General features: G+C 46.8%; 1 protein-coding gene across 6 annotated transcripts in view; it reads left to right on the top strand.

Annotated features, from left to right (window-relative positions):
* LOC124005537 (BCAS3 microtubule associated cell migration factor-like) overlaps positions 1 to 23,344 on the top strand; it is a 368,286-nt gene that overhangs the window by 98,159 nt on the left and 246,783 nt on the right. For 5 of the 6 annotated variants that reach the window (XM_046314898.1, XM_046314900.1, XM_046314899.1 and 2 more), the window contains exons 16-17: positions 3,523 to 3,673; positions 17,704 to 17,748. In XM_046314898.1, coding sequence (XP_046170854.1) covers positions 3,523 to 3,673; positions 17,704 to 17,748 — 196 coding nt within the window. The remainder of the gene's footprint in view (positions 1 to 3,522; positions 3,674 to 17,703; positions 17,749 to 23,344) is intronic. The other variant, XM_046314901.1, reaches the window with a different exon arrangement.

Here is a 23,344-nt window from a genome sequence, read left to right as displayed (position 1 = left end):
TGTTCTCTGCTTCCAATGACTGGAACGAACTGCAAAAATCTCTGAAGATGATGACTTACAGTGGGGCAAAAAAGTATTTAGTCAGCCACCAATTGTGCAAGTTCTCCCACTTAAAAATATTTTCATCATAGGTACACTTCAACTATGACAGACAAAATGAGAAAAAAAATCCAGAAAATCACATTGTAGGATTTTTTAATCAATTTATTTGCAAATAATGGTGGAAAATAAGTATTTGGTTAATAACAAAAGTTTATCTCAATACTTTGTAATATATCCTTTGTTGGCAATGACAGAGGTCAAACGTTTTCTGTACGTCTTTACAAGGTTTTCACACACTGTTGCTGGTATTTTGGCCCATTCCTCCATGCAGATCTCCTCTAGAGCAGTGATTTTTTTGGGGGCTGTTGCTGGGCAACACAGACTTTCAACTCCCTCCAAAGATTTTCTATGGGGTTGAGATCTGGAGACTGGCTAGGCTACTCCAGGACCTTGAAATGCTTCTTACGAAGCCACTCCTTCGTTGCCCGGGCGGTGTGTTTGGGATCATTGTCATGGTGAAAGACCCAGCCACGTTTCATCTTCAATGCCCTTGCTGATGGAAGGAGGTTTTCACTCAAAATCTCACGATACATGACCCCATTCATTCTTTCCTTTACACGGATCAGTCATCCTGGTCCCTTTGCAGAAAAACAGCCCCAAAGCATGATGTTTCCACCCCCATGCTTCACAGTAGGTATGGTGTTCTTTGAATGCAACTCAGCATTCTTTGTCCTCCAAACACGATGAGGTGAGTTTTTACCAAAAAGTTATATTTTGGTTTCATCTGACCATATGACATTCTCCCAATCTTCTTCTGGATCATCCAAATGCTCTCTAACAAACTTCAGAAGGGCCTGGACATGTACTGGCTTAAGCAGGGGGACACGTCTGGCACTGCAGGATTTGAGTCCCTGGCGGCGTAGTGTGTTACTGATGGTAGGCTTTGTTACTTTGGTCCCAGCTCTCTGCAGGTCATTCACTAGGTCCCACCGTGTGGTTCTGGGATTTTTGCTCACCGTTCTTGTGATCATTTTGACCCCATGGGGTGAGATCTTGCGTGGATCCCCAGATCGAGGGAGATTATCAGTGGTCTTGTATGTCTTCCATTTCCTAATAATTGCTCCCACAGTTGATTTCTTCAAACCAAGCTGCTTACCTATTGCAGATTCCGTCTTCCCAGCCTGGTGCAGGTCTACAATTTTGTTTCTGGTGTCCTTTGACGGCTCTTTGGTCTTGGCCATAGTGGAGTTTGGAGTGTGACTGTTTGAGGTTGTGGGCAGGTGTCTTTTATACTGATAAGAAGTTCAAACAGGTGCCATTAATACAGGTAACGAGTGGAGGACAGAGGAGCCTCTTAACTTCCTGCGACTATCAAACCTGGATCTGGGAGCGTAATCATAGCCTCAAACTAATTAGCATAACGCAGCGGACATAAATCTTCCTACAAAATCTGCCTATTCATGAAAATCACAAATGAAATATATTGAGACACAACTTAGCCTTTTGTTAATCACACTGTCATCTCAGATTTTCAAAATATGCTTTACAGCCAACGCTAGACAAGCATTTGTGTAAGTTTATCATGGCATAATGCTATGCTAGGCTCTGCTGGCAGCAGGCAACATTTTCACAAAAAATAAGAAAAGCAATCAAATTAAATAATTTACCTCTGAAGAACTTCGGATATTTTCACTCAGGAGACTCCCAGTTAGATAACAAATGTTCCTTATTTCCAAAAAGATTATTTTTGTAGGCGAAATAGCTCCAGTTTGTTCGTCACGTTTGGCTGAGAAATCGAATAGAATCAATCCTCAAGGTGTTTTTCACATAACAATTCGATAATATATCCGTCGGTTGGTTTCTCATAAGAAGCGATTGGAAAAATGGCTACTTGTGTACTTTACGCAAGATTTTCTGCTGGAGCCATCGTGACCACTTGCTAAATGTGGTCCCTTACGGCTATTCTTCAACATAAATGTGTAAAAAGACGTCACAATGCTGTAGACACCTTGGGGAATAAGTAGAAAACATAAGCTCATTCACAGCCATATAAGGAGTCATTGGCATGAGGCGGTTTCAAAAAATGCGGCACTTCCTGATTGGATTTTTATCTGGGTTTCGCCTGTAACATCAGTTCTGTTGCACTCACAGACAATATCTTTGCAGTTTTGGAAATGTCAGAGTGTTTTCTATCCAAAGCTGTCAATTATATGCATAGTCGAGCATCTTTTCGTGACAAAATATCTTGTTTAAAACGGGAACGTTTTTTTATCCAAAAATGAAAATACTGCCCCTAGTTACAAAAGGTTAAAGAAGAAGTTACAGGTCTGCGAGAGCCAGAAATCTTGCTTGTTTGTAGGTGACCAAATACTTATTTTCCACCATCATTTGCAAATAAATTCATTAAAAATCCTACAATGTGATTTTCTGGATTTTATTTTCTCATTTTGTCTGTCATAGTTGAAGTGTACCTATGATGAAAATTACAGGCCTCTCTCATCTTTTTAAGTGGGAGAACTTGCACAATTGGTGGCTGACTAAATACTTTTTTGCCCCACTGTATATCTCCCTCACTATAAGCATCAGCTGTCAGAGCAGTTTACTGATCACTGCACCTGTACACAGCCCATCTGTAAACAGCCCACCCAACTACCTCATCCCCATATTATTTTTGCTGTTTTGCACCCCAGGATCTCTACTTGCACGTCATCTGCACATCTCACTCCATTGTTAAAGATAAATTGTAATTATTTCACCACTATGGCCTATTTATTGCCTTATCTCCCGAATCTTACTACATCTGCACACAGTATATTGATTTTGCTATTGTGTTATTGACTGTACATTTGTTTATCCGTGTTGTTGTTTTTGTCACACTGCTTTGCTTTATCTTGGCTACGTCGCAGTTGTAAACTGGCCTACCTGGTTAAATAAAGGTGAAATAAAAATAAACATGCAACAATTGTACTCATAGGAATGAATGTATTATACATTACTGCTTTGATATGTGCAATTAGTTGCACAGTTTGAGAGAGCAAGGGACACATACTCAAAGTCAACTAAGCCTGCAGTGAGCAAGCATCAAGTCTTTGTGTGTGTGTTTGTCATTCTCAAACAACATGCTCCCTCTCTGATGTAGTTCTTTGAGGCCGTTAGATGTGGTGCCCTTTGACGTGGCCTGATTGTGTTTAGCTTGGGCTCCACTCAGATGAGAGGTGTGTGAGTCCTGTTGATTAGGTCTGATTAACCTACTGGGTACTAGTTGCTCTGAGGCGCCGCATCTTTAGCTGTTTACCTCCAATCAGGGCCATGGCTCCTGCAAGGCCTTGGACCCCAGGTGTGTGTGTGTGTGTGTGTGTGGGGGGGACTTCAGGATATATGTTTCATCATACATTGAAGTTTTGCATGGTTACTTTCAGAGTATTAGACTTGGGCTATAAAATAGGACGGGTATAAAATCTATTCTCTCTCTCTGTGCAGCTAAACTCACCAGCCAGGAGTCGTACAGCAACTTCACCAGCAACAACATGGGTAACCCTCGTCTGTCCCCTCTGCCCAGCCTCACCATAGTGCTGCCCCTGGCACAGATCAAACAGCCCATGACCCTGGGCACCATGACCAAGCGCTCCGGGTGAGTCGTTCTGCCCTGCATCCAGCCATGTGTTGTTACTGTATACCAAGCCTGTATCATTCACATTCTGTCCATCTCACTACTCACTACTATTGATCTGAAGTAGCCTCTACGACTCAGTCTGTCCTCCTTTGGCCACCGCCATTGATCATGTTCCATGTTTGCTGTTCATCTGTATCTGTTATGAACCCATTGGATTTGCAAGAAACATCCACATTATATTATATTCAGCCTTGTTTGGAGTATGTTGCCAGTCTGTCTCTATATACAGCTACACTACAGTATAGCTATATGTCGCTATGGAAACATTTCCCAGTGGGTTTCTCTCTCAGGCAGTATCTGTGCGTGTCAGTGTGTCCTCTCCCGCTCCTCTCCCTTGGTCAGTCACGCTATGACTAAGTCTGTAGTTTTAAGAGGCGGTGAGTCAGAGGAGAGAGACTGCACCTTGTGAACTTCATTTACATACAGGTGGCATCACAATTATGGCTGGATTTTCATATTTTCATTTAAATGTCATTTTCCTGTCATGTTTGAATGGGACATGTTGTGATGATGGAAGCAGCAGGCAACTGGGGTTTCTTCCCAATGATATTAGATCACTTCAGTTGTGTATAAAGACACTCGACATCTGAGCCTGGTGGTTAGAAACACACCATCATTAGTTTGATTCATCTGCACGATTATTACAAGGGATTTGTTTTATGGTGAAAGGAAAACCAATTTTTTTTGCATAATGCCTTACTTAGCAAAACACAGTAGGTAGAAAGGAGAGATTTGAGAGTGTAACTGGCAGGTCATCCTTCTGGAGGATAACTCCTAAACTGGCTAGTTGAAATGTTTTGAAATAAAACTGATCGGCTGCTTTACCCTTTCTGTCTGTCTCTCTGTCAGTCAGTCAGTGTGCCAGTATCCTTTCACTCTCAAATAGACATGTACAACCTTTTCACCAGTTCTCCTCTCTATTCTATCTATTCAAGTAAAAACAACAGTAAAGTCACTAAAAAAAATGCTCCTGTCCTACTCAAGTCAAACCTGTACATTAAACATAGCTGTCCGTCCATCCTTACCTCCCATCTTTCCATCTGTCTGGCCTTCCACTACCAGAGAGAGGATGTCAGGGGCGAGCTAATGAAGCTAGACAGGCAGCTGTGCATCCCTCTCCTGCCCTGCACCAGACCCCCAGCATGTACACGTACACACACACACACACACACACACACACACACACACACACACACACACACACACACACACACACACACACACACACACACACACACACACACACACACACACACACACACACACACACACACACACACACACACACACACACACACACACACACACACACACACACACACACAGGCGGCAGGTTTGGCCCTTGAAGTGAGGGGTGATATCAAGTGCGTTCACACAGACTTGTGCAGGAGTATCCAGGCACCATCTGTTTGTCTGTGTAGCTGGCTGTGTGTGCGTGCGAACGGGAAATCCGGCAGCTGTATTTACACCTGTGTGAGCAGATACCCGTTGGCAGAGTGGCAGAGCAACACACCAGCTGGTTAACCTACATTCTCATGGCCTGTCTGTCTGCAACACACTCCAGTGCATCACACACACCATTGCCCCGCAGAGTGCTCCTGGAGGAAGCCACCACAGTCTTTGTTCTGCCCCACAGAGTGCTCCTGGGGGAAGCCACCACAGTCTTTGTTCTGCCCCACAGAGTGCTCCTGGGGGAAGCCACCACAGTCTTTGTTCTGCCCCACAGAGTGCTCCTGGGGAAGCCACCACAGTCTTTGTTCTGCCCCACAGAGTGCTCCTGGGGGAAGCCACCACAGTCTTTGTTCTGCCCCACAGAGTGCTCCTGGGGGAAGCCACCACAGTCTTTGTTCTGCCCCACAGAGTGCTCCTGGGGGAAGCCACCACAGTCTTTGTTCTGCCCCACAGAGTGCTCCTGGGGGAAGCCACCACAGTCTTTGTTCTGCCCCACAGAGTGCTCCTGGGGGAAGCCACCACAGTCTTTGTTCCACACAGAGCACCCGTCCTATTCCAACCTACTTTATGCTCTCCTAAGGGGCCTGACCAGTCATTCCTAACAGAGAACGACCGATATGGATTTTTTTTAGGGCCGATACCCGATTTAAAAAAAAAAAGTGGATGGCCGATATATTCAGTATCGTGACATTTGAACATTTGGATGACACAATTTCCCGAAGATGGACATGTATTAATTAATGCATCAATTTTTAAATCAAACAATACATTTGACTTTGTTTATACCAATCTGAATACTTAACAACATAATGATAATACTTTTATTTGAATGGTACATCTCTTGATTAACTGGGCAAATGAAGATGGTGTAGGCATACTCACAATACAGGTGAATGCATACTCAATAGGAGTGTGTGCATGCAGTGAGTTATTGAGCTTGTTTTGGATGAGTCTATGTTGCTACAGATGACAAACGGTCTATTTGCCTTCTGCTACTATGATAACTAGGTCAATGGCAACAAAATTTGCTACCAAGCCATTAATGCACGTAATATCTAACAAAGAGGGTGAGGGTAGGAAAACCGATGAAGAAACTGCACGTTCTGTTTCATTGAGAACGCACACACACACGCTGATCTACAGCTAGGTAGCTAAACCTATTGCCAACATTTATTTAGACATTTTAAAACACTTCCTCCTTCCCCTATTGCGACAACCATCTAATCCGACGATCAACTGTCAATTTACGGATACGATTGTGGCTGGTCAGATTGGCACACCAGTAAATCACTAACTTTTCACTAAGTAAGATGGCTCGTTGCTCAAAATGGTGCATGTACAAAATTATAACCAGCTACTGTTAGCTAGCTACGTTGACGATTAGCTCCTATGTTTATCTAGCCAACTAGCTAGAATAGAACACCACAGATTAAAGGACTAGTTATCATAATCTTTGCTAACAGGTCACATTTGGGCAACAAGCTAGCTAGCGTTCTTATTGCATTCATGTCCTGGCATGTTGACACAAGCCTTATTATTAGTGAATTAACTAAATATTTGCAACAGGAGTTCAATTTTGGTCACTGTCAATTTATCAAGTTCTGAAACTGCACCTTTCTGTTGGAGAATGAGCTAGCTTGCTTCTGATTTTCCCAGCTAGACATTCCTCGGCATTGTGCAGTGCTCGTGTTTTATCCAGTCAGTGGCGGCTGGCATAGCAGCAGTTTTATAGACTAGAAAAGACCAGTATCAGCCCAATGTATCAGTTCGGCCGATTATCGCCGTTTTCTCATTAGTAAGAGCCCAGAACTGGAGTTGAAGACTTTCAACAGTTTGCTTCCATCAGAACAAGCCATTAGGAGTAAGGGAGGAGAAAGGACCCCCCCCCTCTCTGTCGGAGTTGTTTCTGTGTTTGGGGGGAGGGGAAGAGAGGAGATGGGATGTCCCCCTGTGATGCACAGCATCCTGCCCCGATAACCTCCACCAGATGAGGGCAAGGTTCCAGGGTTAGGGAGCAGATAGACAGACAGAGCTGGATCCAAGACTCTGGGACTCCTCAAAGTCACTACAGGGATGTGGGCTCTCTCCCCACTGTGTACAACAGCCATGGGTTCAGATAGTATTTGTTTTTTGTGTGTTTGAATGAGCATTGCTATAGAGCCAGATGGGCAGGGTTTGTAGTTTTGGGACCATTGGGCAAAGAAAGCTCAATTAAATATTATATGAACCCAGGTCTTTAGTACAGTGAGAATGGTGGAGGAAGTGACCCCCCACATGACCCCTGGTTTGCTGTCGGACATATTTTGCAGAAGTCTGAGAGACAGAAGCGGTGTTCGGATACTCATACTAACCGCACTAACCCTACTATTTGTGATGTGAATTGAGTGTATAGAGTATGCTTATTGGTCATAGTATGGATATAGTTACTATGCCAATAGTTTCCGGATGTCTTACTAAATTTGTCAAAATACAAAGTATACAATCAGTGGACACTATTTCCATGCTTTTAGGGCCCATAATGCAATTCTTCCAAAAATGGGCGTGGCTTCACAACATTTTCAGATTTTATGAAAATGGCGGAAAATATGCAGCCAAAGTCCGACGACGGAGGATACAAATTCATTGCTTTAACTAATTATGACAAAGGTTAAGAAAATGTTGAGCAATGTAATAAAGTAATGACTTTTCTTACGCTATCCTTACGAACCGCAATGCATTATAGCATGCATTATAGCAGTAGGTACCTAACATTAGTTGGCTACTATTATTCACATAATTCTTAGCTAAGGGGTTTAGTCGTTGTGCGTTTCAATGGATATTCTTCATTCTGGCAATCTACTCCGATTTCAGAGCACCCTCTCGCGCTGAATCAAATCAAATCAAATCAAATTTATTTATATAGCCCTTCGTACATCAGCTGATATCTCAAAGTGCTGTACAGAAACCCAGCCTAAAACCCCAAACAGCAAACAATGCAGGTGTAAAAGCACGGTGGCTAGGAAAAACTCCCTAGAAAGGCCAAAACCTAGGAAGAAACCTAGAGAGGAACCGGGCTATGTGGGGTGGCCAGTCCTCTTCTGGCTGTGCCGGGTAGAGATTATAACAGAAAATGACCAAGATGTTCAAATGTTCATAAATGACCAGCATGGTCAAATAATAATAAGGCAGAACAGTTGAAACTGGAGCAGCAGCACAGTCAGGTGGACTGGGGACAGCAAGGAGCCATCATGTCAGGTAGTCCTGGGGCACGGTCCTAGGGCTCAGGTCCTCCGAGAGAGAGAAAGAAAGAGAGAATTAGAGAGAGCATATGTGGGGTGGCCAGTCCTCTTCTGGCTGTGCCGGGTGGAGATTATAACAGAACGTGGCCAAGATGTTCAAATGTTCATAAATGACCAGCATGGTTGAATAATAGTAAGGCAGAACAGTTGAAACTGGAGCAGGAGCATGGCCAGGTGGACTGGGGACAGCAAGGAGTCCTCATGTCAGGTAGTCCTGGGACATGGTCCTAGGGCCCAGGCCAGTTGAAACTGGAGCAGCAGCATGGCCAGGTGGACTGGGGACAGCAAGGAGTCATCATGTCAGGTAGTCCTGGGGCATGGTTCTAGGGCTCAGGTCCTCCGAGAGAGAGAAAGAAGGAGAGAAGGAGAGAATTAGAGAACGCACACTTAGATTTACACAGGACACCGAATAGGACAGGAGAAGTACTCCAGATAAACAAACTGACCCTAGCCCCCCGACACATAAACTACTGCAGCATAAATACTGGAGGCTGAGACAGGAGGGGTCAGGAGACACTGTCAATAACTGATTAATTTACGAATGCTCAACACCCGTTGAATATGGCCGGTGTCGGCAACAAAAACAGTGTAATTAAATAGTTGCCAGCGGACAGTTGCAGTCATCAACACTCTGGATAACATGAAAACAGCCTAATCAACTCTGCTGGGGTTTGTAAAATGGTCAGCGTGAGGTGTTCTGTGTCATATGTGTCCATAAGTAGCTAGCCAAAGTCAGCCAGTTTGCTTTGGTGCTTCACTGCCGTTGAACGCTCGGATCAACACTACTCCTCGGCCAGGGCGTCCAGTGTGCGCAATGAACGCTCCAAATTTCTGAAAGGACAATCTGACAGCGCTCTGGATTTACCACGCCCAGAGCGCACTGTGCATAGCAGCAGCATCAACTTACGGTAGACAGGCGAAGCTAGCTCTAGTACGCTCAACTGAAACGATACCTACCGTTCATTTACAACTGAGGTGGGCAATTCCAGTCCTTGAGGGCCTAATTGGCATCAGAGTTTTGCCCCAGCTAACACACCTGACTCCAATAATCATCTAATCATGATATTCAGTTTAGAATGACATTTGATTAATCAGCTGTGTTTACTAGGGATGGAGAAAAAGTGACGCCAATCATGCCCTTGGTTCCCACCCCTGGGTTTACAGTATACTAAAATTAACTAATAGTGTGTAGTATATACTCATTAGGTATGTAGTATACAGTATGTTAGTATGGGTATTCGAACACAGCTAGAGAAACGAGCACTATCATTTGAGGCCTTGGGGAGCTTTTTAACATTTTAATGTTTTGGTTGTTTCAATCCTGGATTGTATAGCTAGCAAAGTATGCTCAAAGCTGAAACGCACTCAGACAGAATTTCCAACACGTGTTTGAAATGAAACGTCAAAATGAAATGACCTGGTGTGAATCCCACTGATGGGTATTCTCCTCTAATGCAGACAGAGATGGAGAGAGCAAGAGAAACTGAGAGAGTGGGCCCTCCTGACCTTCCACAGACAGGCAGAACAGATGACTATTATACGTGTGTACAGTTGGAGCAGCTAGCCACCTGCCAGCCCATTGTCTGTTAGAGCTCTAATGAGAAAAGCACTGAAGACATGGCTTTAAGAGCATAACAGCAGCTAGTGAGCATTGTGGCACCAGGCCTTCAGCACACACAGCAATGCGTGTGGAACGTGTCACACGCTAAACCATTTGCACAAATCACCCTCTTCTCTCTTTAATGGCACTAGTGGAGCAGCGTTAAGGTCCATGGGTTAAGAGTTGAATGTGTGAACGATTACTCCATGGGAGTGGGGTCGCTAACCTCCCAGGTCGATTTATCACTATCTCTCTCTCTCTCGCCCCTCATCCGCTGTTCCTCTCTATCCAGCCATTCGCCAGCTTTGATTCTTAGTGTTTCTGTGTGTTCTCAACAGAGTCGTAATGCAAGCATTAGCTAGCACGTTTTTATATCTATTTTTATATAAGTAGGGCTTTTACAGTGTTTTCCATTAGCGCGCCGGCTTATGACCGGGAAACACAGCAAAGAGGAAGAGGTGAGTCTGTCCAAAATGAGCCCAATGCGTTTCTATGGGCATATTTTGTACCTAAGAGTATCACCTGCCTTCCTGCCTTTGGGACAACGTTAGGGCGGAGACATGAGCATCTTGTCATTATATACAGATCTCTGGTTGCAGTTTAATGTCTTTCCATGGAGGAGTGGCATGATGCTCGTGAATAGGGTCTTACATTGAGAGTATCTTCATCATGATACCACCGTGATAGTGATCTATATTTTCAAAAGCGTGTTCATATTTCACGAACTCCGAGGGCTTTCGGAGTTGCCTATATGCGATTGAGCAAAATAATAGGCCTCCACTTGATTTAGGCAACACTATAGCATGCTAAATGTTTCTGCTCAGTGATCGATGAGCAAACAAATAATGTCCTATACCACCTCTATTTATCTGCCCAGCCTGAGAATTAACCAAATATACAGACAGAGATTCAGTCAAACAAAATCAGTAGGCCCAGGCTACTAAACGACTGAGTGAAGAGCAACATAATCTACTTGTTAAGCCACATAGCATGCGGGAACACTGTGCTAATCAGTGCTAGTAAATGAGCCAGTAAGATGATCATGAGCAGCCCTCACCTCAATTTAGCTAACGTTTCCACAGCCTAATTGTAGCCTAACTAATACCCAAATGGAGTCCCCAAGCTAGTCTCAAAACAGTGCCAAATGTTACTGAAATAGTTGACCACACACTGGTAGGCTATTGCTTGAAATGTATTATAACTATTGGATGACTTTGGAAGTTTCAATAAGTGTTGAGCAACAATTTGATGCCTTCAATTGCATTAGCCTACTTTATTCCAATATTTTTGTCATTCAGTGATATTTATTCCCACAGTTATTCTTTATGGATCCATCTAGTTGTGCTTAAGAAAACAGTGTGAAGGACAATGCGAAGAGATGGGACCATTAAGAACGCAATGCATGCCAATGCTGCCTCAGCATTACGGCTGCGTTTCATACTAAGCTGTAGGCAGACCTTTACTGCAATCATGACTAGGTTGGTTTGAAGAAATAAAAGTTTATGCTTTGATACCGGCAACACCTTTTCAGATATAAACAAAAGGTGTAAAAAGTTGGCTGTTGTTGAGGAAACGTCTCAGTATGAAAGGTGTATTATAAAATAGTCCTGATCAAATAGACCTAGACAATATCCATAACAACTGACTTCATCCAATGTTATGTCAATCTACACAATACCACAACTCATTTCTCCAATCTGGGAGGCAAAGTGTATTTCAGATGGAATCAACACATTAGAATGTACCAGAGGCCACCAAAATAGACTTCCTATGGCAATATTTTTCAACCCCCCCCACGGGGGTGCCTGGCTGGCTACTTGTTTTATTTGGCTAGCTACTCTATGTACTTAGAGCGTTGGACTAGTAACCGGAAGGTTGCAAGTTTAAACCCCCAAGCTGACAAGGTACAAATCTGTGCCCCTGAACAGGCAGTTAACTCACTGTTCCTAGGCCGTCATTGAAAATAAGAATTTGTTCTTAATGACTTGCCTAGTTAAATAAAGGTCAAATAAAATAAAGTGTGCAAAACACTGCCTATACTCTATATCACATGTCATTTGTGTTCTAATCGTTCATATTGTTAGTGCGTGTGGAAACTATTCGCCTAGTTTTATCAGGTTTTTTTGTTAAAGGAATGATGTTTCTGACCTACTATCGACATCACACCATAACCATCTAGAACAGACTGCCTGCATGGCTTTAACTACATTCTATTCTCTATATCCAGGGACTGAAATTTAAGAAATAAGAAAAAGTGCTACATGCATTATTTTTTTACCCAAGATCCAGTACAGGCTTGTTCCATTGAGACCTGTAACACTATCTATCTGTATCCTATCAGCCACCATCCATTCACCCAGCAGGAGGCTGCAGCAGGAGGCTAGCAGGGTGCCAGTGTTTAAGTGCTTCACATGGGGGTAAAGTACATCAGCGATGCCAGCCTCCCAGTGCCAGTGAAGGCCCAATTAAGGCCAAGGCCCGATGGTCATGGTCATGTTAAGATGTTGAACTACCCCCCCCCCCCCCACCCACCCACCCATGCTGGTTGGCTAGCTTTTGAATGTAAATGAACCCATGCCCGTGTTGTAATGTTAGGTACTGGCTAAACCCTATCCATGCTGTTAGGCTAGCCACTAGCTTTTGAATGTAATTGAACCCATGCCCGTGTTGTTATGTTAGGTACTGGCTAAACCCTATCCATGCTGTTAGGCTAGCCACTAGCTTTTGAATGTAATTGAACCCATGCCCGTGTTGTTATGTTAGGTACTGGCTAAACCCTATCCATGCTGTTAGGCTAGCCACTAGCTTTTGGATATCTGTGTAACTTCCAGCCCATGCTGTTTGACTACTGGCTAAATGTGTTCGAACAAACATAACAGGACTAGAGTTAGCATAGCCAAGACCCACTGGTCCTGTTAAACTGACCCCATGTCCTGCTGTTAGGCTAGCTCCCGGAGAACCGTGTTGTTTGTCTAGCCACCAGCTAACCCTTTAACCATGCTGTTTGTCTACTAGCTAAAATGTGTTTAAGCCAACATAACAGGACCCCCACCGCCATTACACTGCTCACCCAAAGTCCATCCACTCAGACCAAGGTCTCTTCCTTAAAAGGAAAACACTGGTCTCCACTCAACAGTAGTCTCCAGTCTCCCAATGACCACCTCAGTAAAAAGTTGACTTTGTGTTATATTGTTTCTTTGTTTCTCGTCGTCTAAGTAACCTCTCTCCTTCTCTCTCCTCCTCTCTCCACCTCTCTCCACCTCTCTCCTCCTCTCTCCTCCTCTCTCCACCTCTCTCCACCTCTCTCCACCTCTCTCCTCCTCTCTCCACCTCTCTCCACCTCTCTCCACCTCTCTCCACCTCTCTCCACCTCTCTCCCTCTCTCCTCCTCTCTCCACCTCTCTCCTCCTCTCTCCTCCTCTCTCCTCCTCTCTCCTCCTCTCTCCACCTCTCTCCTCCTCTCTCCACCTCTCTCCTCCCTCCATCTCTCCTCCTCTCTCCACCTCACTCCTCCCTCCCTCCATCTCTCCTCCTCTCTCCACCTCACTCCTCCTCTCTCCACCTCACTCCTCCTCTCTCCTCCTCTCTCCACCTCTCTCCACCTCTCTCCACCTCTCCTCCTCCCCTCCTCCTCTCTCCTCCTCCCCTCTCTCCACCTCTCTCCACCTCTCTCCACCTCTCTCCACCTCTCTCCACCTCTCTCCTCATATCTCTGGGCTAATGCAGATAGTCCACTGCCCTACTACTCTACACACACACACACACAGTGCCGTGCTAGTCTGAAGAGATTCAGACAGATGCCCCGTCCCTCCGCAGCAGATAATAAAAAGAAGTGGCGTGCCGTGCTTTGATTGGCCAGTGGCCTTGACTACCTCCCAAATAGCACCCTAGTGCACTACTTTTGACAAGGTTCCATGAGGTTCTGGTCAAAAGTTGTGCACTATAATAGGAATGGGGTGCCATTTGAGAGTTACTGCCGTACTGATGTGGTCTGCTGTGTTCAGGGACAAAGTTCAGTCTCATCTGGCCATTATTACTGTGGGGAAAAGTCTGTTTACTGTAAACTGTTTACAGAGGTCTGTCACTATCTCTGAACATGCAGGGTAAACACAGGAACACACTCCCACTCCTAATGGCTCGTAAACACTGGCCCGGGGAATACACACACACTCAAAAAAAGACCACCGGACACACACTCGCCCACACCCTCAGACGCTTGCAAACACACACGAATACTCACAGACAATTCACAAACAAATTCACACTCACCCGTAAAAAGTCATATCCAGACATATGATGTTCTTCTCAAACAAAGTAATTGTGCCGCAGTATACCTTATCCATAAACCCACAAGGTTTAATTGGCATTGGAACAAAGTTGATCAAACGTGATTTTATATGACTGATCCTGTAGGGAATATATGACTCCTTGAACAACCTAAGCAAAGTTAAGATTCCCCTTTTTGTCTTCTCTTTATCCCATTACACTCATATCCGCATACTGGTTGAAAACGGCAGCTTTGGGCTCTGATAAGTGCCTTCATTTAGAACGCAGTGGCTGTTCAGTAACATGCTATAAATGACGTCAGCGCTCAGGGTCTCCGCTTCACAGCTCTGAATGGGTTTTGACTCGCAATGTTTTGTCTGAGTGAGGGACATGTGGTAAATTAAGAAGACTCAAAGCATCTTGAGACATTGAGAATTATAATAAATACCAGTTTGATGTCATACGAGTAAGCCAAACGTGCACTTTACATTTCCATATTATGAAACTCATGTCAAATACAGTGTCAATGTTTATGATCACTATTTGTGATGTACTTACTGTAGAGTTCCAATATGACATGGCGTAACACCCTGGGTTGTTCTCAACAGAACGCGCCCATGTTTTGTCCTTTGTGAAGTTCATTTGCCATGGAACACGCATCTGAATGTACTCATGACTACTTTCTATGGTCACCAGAATTACAATCTGAATTGCCCTGTGAAAGCCTAACACTGTAAGATCGTATTTTATAACTTTTCTAGTCATGTTGGCAATATAGCAAGCTTTCAAATGATGCCCACCTCAACCAGATTGTGATTTATAATGGTCTGTTTTGGGATTGCGTAAACAACAACAGTAATTGTGTGATTGCAGGGTTGTGTTCCAAACAAAACAACTACAAGTGTGCTTGCTGTAGTTCCTCAACGTCACAGCAAGGAGAGCTTAAAAAAACACCTAACACGTAACCCAAACCGCACGTGCGCCATCGTGCATACATTTATTTTGTCTCCCCACTCCAAATGCGATCACGACACGCAGGTTAAAATATCAAAACAAACTCTGAACCAATGACATTAATTTGGGGACAGGGCGAAAAGTATTAAACATTTATGGCAATTAAGCTTGCACTTGCTAGCTAATTTGTCCTGGGATATAAACATTAGGTTGTTATTTTACCTGAAATGCACAAGGTCCTCTACTCTGACAATTAATCCATACATAAAAACGGTCAACCGAATAGTTTCTTGTCATCTCTCCTCCTTCCAGGCTTTATCATTGTTTAACTTATATGGTGATTGGCATCTAAACCTTCATAGTATTACCACGACAACCGGCAACAGTTCGTCTTTCAATCACCCACGTGGGTATAACCAATGAGGAGATGGCACGTGGGTACCTGCTTCTATAAACCTTTGAGGAGATGGGAGAGGCAGGACTTGCAGCGCGATCTGCTTCAAAAATAGGCATGACTTCTATTTTAGCCCTTGGCAACGCAGACGCTCGCGAGCAGTGTGGGTGCAATAATTGAACAACACAGATTCCTACATTTCAGACTCCGCGCAACGCGAGGGGTGTATTCAGAGTATTATAGTTGACTTTTCTTTCAGTCAGAAAAATACATCGAAATGACTTAGGAACTGTGACCACTTGGAGACACCAGTTAGTCCTCTCACTCAAACCCTTGTCGTTGTTTTATGTTGCACGTACCCCATATTTTCCAGGAATATTCTTATCATGTTACTCAATGTAGCACTAGTATTTTTGTTACGAACAAATACGGAGAAAAGCACACAATCTGCAGTGTAATGTTTGGATTCTTGTCAGGTGAACTGTTGTCCTCAACTTTGGTCTAATAATTTTCCCATAATCTTTAAACTCTTACCTTTAAATTGCTACCATGCTTATGCATATGCTCTTCATATTTCTTCTGGAAGAAACATTTCAATTTAGCCGTGTCCATATAGGCCAATTACCGCGAGTGTAAAGGGTTAAGAGATATATATATATATATATATATATATATATATATATATATATATATATATATATAAAAATTGAAATGTCTTGTTCCAATGTCTGAACAGCAGACCATGATTTATCGTCCGTACTTGGTATTACTTATTCATACTCTTTCCTTAAAAGAAAGAGAAGGAAAAAAGTTGATTAATAGCTAAAAGGAAAAGTATGCTTGTACGATTCCTCTGCCAAACGTATGGTACAACACACACTGAGACAAGCACACACACATACGTCCTCTACCAAACGTATGGTACAACACACACTGAGACAAGCACACACACATACGTCCTCTACCAAACGTATGGTACAACACACACTGAGACAAGCACACACACATACGTCCTCTACCAAACGTATGGTACAACACACACTGAGACAAGCACACACACATACGTCCTCTACCAAACGGATGGTACAACACACACTGAGACAAGCACACACACATACGTCCTCTACCAAACGTATGGTACAACACACACTGAGACAAGCACACACACATACGTCCTCTACCAAACGTATGGTACAACACACACTGAGACAAGCACACACACATACGTCCTCTACCAAACGGATGGTACAACACACACTGAGACAAGCACACACACATACGTCCTCTACCAAACGTATGGTACAACACACACTGAGACAAGCACACACACATACGTCCTCTACCAAACGTATGGTACAACACACACTGAGACAAGCACACACACATACGTCCTCTACCAAACGTATGGTACAACACACACTGAGACAAGCACACACACATACGTCCTCTACCAAACGTATGGTACAACACACACTGAGACAAGCACACACACATACGTCCTCTACCAAACGGATGGTACAACACACACTGAGACAAGCACACACACATACGTCCTCTACCAAACGTATGGTACAACACACACTGAGACAAGCACACACACATACGTCCTTTACCAAACGTATGGTACAACACACACTGAGACAAGCACACACACATACGTCCTTTACCAAACGTATGGTACAACACACACTGAGACAAGCACACACACATACGTCCTTTACCAAACGTATGGTACAACACACACTGAGACAAGCACACACACATACGTCCTCTACCAAACGTATGGTACAACACACACTGAGACAAGCACACACACATAATTCCTCTACCAAACGTATGGTACTGCACTTTACAGAATGGTCTGAGTTGTTGAGGCAAGTCCCAGGTTTCAGATCAATTCTAACACGGACAGTTTGCTTCCTGCTTTATGTGTCTTGTACGCTTAAACAGACAGGTCAAAAATGTAAGTTGAAAAGTGTCTGACTGGCTAATAATGTTTTTTCCATCTATCTCTTCTTTGTGTATCTCTCCCTCCCCCATGAAGACCTTACCTCTTTGGGGCAGGATGTTTTGCCATTAAAACTCCATGGTGAGTTTCCCTCCTCACTACCTACCTACCAGCATGCTCTGTTGTTGCTCTGTCCTGGCTCAAGACAACATCAAATGGCACCCTATTTTTTTATTTAGTGCACTACTGCTGGCGACATGGGCCCTGAACAGAAGAATTGCACTTAATAGACAATGAGGTGCCATTTGGGATGCAGTCAGCGACATCCCATCTTTTCATTCTGTCTGAGTATAATGAGTGTGTTTTCAACACGTTCTGTCAGTTTGTCCAGTCGTCATCCCTGAGGAAAACACCATGAAAGTTCTTCTCTATTTTTGACACCCCCCCCCACTTTTAGTTCTGCAAAGTGTTTGATTTTCTTTCCTTGAAGTGGATTTGAGTGATCACAAGATGATCGTATCAATCTGACGTCAAGATTCACACCAGACAACAATTTAATTCCACATAAGCTGTCTATGGAATTGGGATACAGTTTTGATTTCTGGATCACTTTTTATGGAGGGGTAAACTCACAAACCCAGAAGTATGTTGTAACATCACTGGAACCTTCTTGTCTGGCTCCTTGTGGTCTATTTAAACCCACCACTTCTTCATGACGGTGACCGAGCTCACTCTGTCTGTCTCGCTCGCTCCTTCTCTCTCTCGCTCCCTCTCTCTCGATCGCTCCCTCTCTCTCTCGCTCACTCTGTCTGTCTGTCTGTCTCGCTCCCTCTCTCTCTCGCTCCCTCTGTCTCGCTCGATCGCTCCCTCTCCCTCTCGCTCCCTCTGTCTGTCTCGCTCGCTCCCTCTCGCTCGCTCCCTCTCGCTCCCTCTGTCTGTCTCGCTCGCTCCCTCTCGCTCGCTCCCTCTCGCTCCCTCTGTCTGTCTCGCTCGCTCCCTCTCTCTCTCGCTCCCTCTGTCTGTCTCGCTCACTCCTACTCTCTCCCCCCCTCAAATCAAATGTATTTATATAGCCCTTCGTACATCAGCTGATATCTCAAAGTGCTGTACAGAAACCCAGCCTAAAACCCCAAACAGCAAGCAATGCAGGTGTAGAAGCACGGTGGCTAGGAAAAACTCCATAGAAAGGCCACCACCTAGGAAGAAACCTAGAGAGGAACCAGGCTATGAAGGGTGGGCCAGTCCTCTTCTGGTTGTGCCGGTGGAGATTATAACAGAACATGGCCAAGATGTTCAAATGTTCATAAATGACCAGCAGGGTCAGATAATAATAATCACAGTAGTTGTCGAGGGTGCAGCAAGTCAGCACTTCAGGAGTAAATGTCAGTTGGCTTTTCATAGCCGATCATTAAGAGTATCTCTACCACTGCTGTCTCTAGAGAGTTGGATCAGCAGGTCTGGGACAGGTATCACGTCCGGTGAACAGGTCAGGATTCGCTCACTCGCTCATTCGTTTCCCTCCCTTTCTCCCTCTCTCTGGCTCCCTCTCTCTGGCTCCCTCTCTCTGGCTCTCTCCCTCTCTCTGGCTCCCTCTCTCTGGCTCCCTCTCTCTGGCTCTCTCCCTCTCTCTGGCTCTCTCCCTCTCTCTGGCTCCCTCTCTCTGGCTCTCTCCCTCTCTCTGGCTCCCTCTCTCTGGCTCTCTCCCTCTCTCTGGCTCTCTCCCTCTCTCTGGCTCCCTCTCTCTGGCTCTCTCCCTCTCTCTGGCTCCCTCCCCCTCTCTGGCTCCCTCTCTCTGGCTCCCTCTCTCTGGCTCTCTCCCTCTCTCTGGCTCTCTCCCTCTCTCTGGCTCCCTCCCTCTCTCTGGCTCCCTCCCTCTCTCCCCCTCTCTGGCTCCCTCCCTCTCTCTGGCTCCCTCCCTCTCTCTGGCTCCCTCCCTCTCTCTGGCTCTCTCCCTCTCTCTGGCTCCCTCCCTCTCTCTGGCTCCCTCCCTCTCTCTGGCTCCCTCCCTCTCTCTGGCTCTCTCCCTCTCTCTGGCTCCCTCCCTCTCTCTGGCTCCCTCCCTCTCTCTGGCTCCCTCCCTCTCTCTGGCTCCCTCCCTCTCTCTGGCTCCCTCCCTCTCTCTGGCTCCCTCCCCCTCTCTGGCTCCCTCAACCCTCTCTGGCTCCCTCAACCCTCTCTGGCTCCCTCAACCCTCTGTGGCTCCCTCCCTCCTCTGGCTCCCTCCCCTCTCTCTGGCTCCCTCCCCTCTCTGGCTCCCTCCCTCTCTCTGGCTCCCTCCCTCTCTCTGGCTCCCTCCCTCTCTCTGGCTCCCTCCCTCTCTCTGGCTCCCTCCCTCTCTCTCCCTCTCTCTGGCTCCCTCCCCTCTCTGGCTCCCTCCCCCTCTCTGGCTCCCTCCCCCTCTCTGGCTCCCTCCCCCTCTCTGGCTCCCTCCCCTCTCTGGCTCCCTCCCCTCTCTGGCTCTCTCCCTCTCTCTGGCTCCCTCCCTCTCTCTGGCTCCCCCTCCTCTGGCTCTCCCTCTCTCTGGCTCCCTCCCTCTCTCTGGCTCCCTCCCTCTTTCCCTCTCTCTGGCTCCCCCTCTCTCTGGCTCCCCCTCTCTCTGGCTCCCCCTCTCTCTGGCTCCCCTCCTCTCTCTGGCTCCCTCCCTCTCTCTCTGGCTCCCTCCCTCTCTCTCTGGCTCCCTCCCTCTCTCTCTGGCTCCCTCCCTCTCTCTCTGGCTCCCTCCCTCTCTCTCTGGCTCCCTCCCTCTCTCTCTGGCTCCCTCCCTCTCTCTCTGGCTCCCTCCCTCTCTCTCTGGCTCCCTCCCTCTCTCTGGCTCCCTCCCTCTCTCTCTGGCTCCCTCCCTCTCTCTCTGGCTCCCTCCCTCTCTCTCTGGCTCCCTCCCACTCTCTCTGGCTCTCTCCCTCTCTCTCTGGCTCCCTCCCTCTCTCTCTGGCTCCCTCCCTCTCTCTCTGGCTCCTTCTCGCTTGCTCCCTCCCTCTCTCGCTCTCCCTCTCTCTCGCTCTCTCCCTCTCTCTCGCTCCCTCCCTCTCGCTCGCTCCTTCCGTCTCGCTCGCTCCTTCCGTCTCGCTCGCTCCTTCCGTCTCGCTCGCTCCTTCCGTCTCGCTCGCTCCTTCCGTCTCGCTCGCTCCCTCCCTGTCTCGCTCGCTCCCTCCCTGTCTCGCTCGCTCCCTCCCTGTCTCGCTCGCTCCCTCCCTGTCTCGCTCGCGCCCTCCCTGTCTCCCTCGCTCCCTCCCTGTCTCGCTCGCGCCCTCCCTGTCTCGCTCGCGCCCTCCCTGTCTCGCACGCGCCCTCCCTGTCTCGCTCGCGCCCTCCCTGTCTCGCTCGCGCCCTCCCTGTCTCGCTCGCGCCCTCCCTGTCTCGCTCGCGCCCTCCCTGTCTCGCTCGCGCCCTCCCTGTCTCGCTCGCGCCCTCCCTGTCTCGCTCGCGCCCTCCCTGTCTCGCTCGCGCCCTCCCTGTCTCGCTCGCGCCCTCCGTCTCGCTCGCTCCCTCCCTGTCTCGCTCGCGCCCTCCGTCTCGCTCGCTCCCTCCCTGTCTCGCTCGCGCCCTCCCTGTCTCGCTCGCGCCCTCCCTGTCTCGCTCGCGCCCTCCCTGTCTCGCACGCGCCCTCCCTGTCTCGCACGCGCCCTCCCTGTCTCGCACGCGCCCTCCCTGTCTCGCACGCGCCCTCCCTGTCTCGCTCGCGCCCTCCCTGTCTCGCTCGCGCCCTCCCTGTCTCGCTCGCGCCCTCCCTGTCTCGCTCGCGCCCTCCCTGTCTCGCTCGCGCCCTCCCTGTCTCGCTCGCGCCCTCCCTGTCTCGCTCGCGCCCTCCCTGTCTCGCTCGCGCCCTCCCTGGCTCGCTCGCTCGCTCGCTCCCTCCCTCCCTCCCTGTCTCGCTCCCTCCCTCCCTGTCTCCCTCCTCCCTCCCTGTCTCCCGACCTCCCTCCCTGTCTCGCGACCTCCCTCCCTGTCTCGCGACCTCCCTCCCTGTCTCGCGACCTCCCTCCCTGTCTCGCGACCTCCCTCCCTGTCTCGCGACCTCCCTCCCTGTCTCGCGACCTCCCTCCCTGTCTCGCGACCTCCCTCCCTGTCTCGCGACCTCCCTCCCTGTCTCGCGACCTCCCTCCCTGTCTCGCGACCTCCCTCCCTGTCTCGCGACCTCCCTCCCTGTCTCGCGACCTCCCTCCCTGTCTCGCGACCTCCCTCCCTGTCTCGCGACCTCCCTCCCTGTCTCGCGACCTCCCTCCCTGTCTCGCGACCTCCCTCCCTGTCTCGCTCACTCAATTCTCTTTTTTTTGCTGTTCACATTAATCCACAGACACGGTTTATTTAAGAGTAATGCCTTTGTGTTGATCTCATGTTGTTCCTATTTGTGGTTTTATCGCCCTTTGTTATTTCTTGGCAATATTGTTGAACAATCAGATGTGCGTGTGCATGTGTAGTCCTACATGGCACACAGCCTGTCCGTTGTGAACAGGCCTAATGGGGCTTTAGCCATCCGTCTATTTGGCGCCTTTTCTCTTTACATCAATTATATGATGTAATTGGTTAATGTCATAAGTGTCATGTAATGAGGGATTTGACTTCCTTTCTGGGAAAACAACGTAGTGCTTATGTGTGAACTTAGAGGAAAGCATTGTTGTCGACTTGCAATATGTCTGTTGATTTGTTATAGGCTTATAATCATTTCCTTGATCCTGGAACATTTTGCAATAAGAGGTGGATTGTATATTTCATGAAAAAGCAGTGTTATTTTGTACGTTCAGACATTTCACTATTCATGCTTCATTCTGTTTCGAATTGATCTAATTTACCTCAGTTGTGATGAAAGATATTACATTTGATACAGCATTTTGTCATAGCCAATTTTCCTCAATGTAAATTACACAGCCTCATGCAGGCCTATATGTTTCATATGACGTTTTTGTGTCCACGCCGCTCAGTTTGGGCCTAAATCTGCTGTGAACGACAGAGAACATTAAATTCTCTAAGTTAGCCGTGAGTTTTCTAACAATGTAGCTCTAATACTCAGGAGGGCAGAAAGTCCAGTCTCTCTCTGTCAACGCTGTCTTGTGAAATCAGATGCTTACAAGCTTTTAAAAAGAAGCCCCATTATGACAGAGTCACTTATGGACAGATGATTGATTGGCTGGGCTCAATGGCGGTGCAGTGAACTTTTCCTCCGACAACGACGAATCACTCTCTCAACCCTCTCTCGTTCCTCCGTGACTGCCGACTCCCTCCATTCACTTTAGGAAATGAGTAGCATGTGGACCTTCCCCAAGTCTTGGCTTTTCTCAGTTGTTGTGGCCAGTTACTCACTCATACTTTTTAATTGAAGCTTTTTCCCCCCCTCCCTCCCTCCCTCCCTCCCTCCCTCCCTCCCTCCCTCCCTCCCTCCCTCCCTCCCAGTTAGGCTCTTAGTGATTTCAGAGTGGTATGCTTTTCAAAGGTACATCATTAGCATTTGTTAGCATGATGAACCCCCCCACAGTGACAGTAACTGCCTGCCTTTGGCTCCAACTCAAGCGAGCTAGTTAAAGCAGTATTGTTTCTGTAATGGCATTTGTCCCCGAACTGAGGGCATAACAGATAATTTGTCAAACTTTATCATTCCAATGTGTTTTATAAACAGTAAGTGTGGTGTTTGGACGGGCAATAGAGGAATTTGACATGAGGACCTGAACCTCTTTTCCTCTCACCCTATCCCCAAGAATGTAGGGCATTACACGTGTCAAAAATAGTGTGTGTGTATGTGTCT

The sequence above is a fragment of the Oncorhynchus gorbuscha genome, linkage group LG19, assembly GCF_021184085.1.
Source record: "Oncorhynchus gorbuscha isolate QuinsamMale2020 ecotype Even-year linkage group LG19, OgorEven_v1.0, whole genome shotgun sequence".
NCBI lineage: Eukaryota > Metazoa > Chordata > Actinopteri > Salmoniformes > Salmonidae > Oncorhynchus > Oncorhynchus gorbuscha.
Note: the sequence above shows the minus strand (reverse complement) of the source record. Positions and strands in the feature narration are given on the sequence as shown.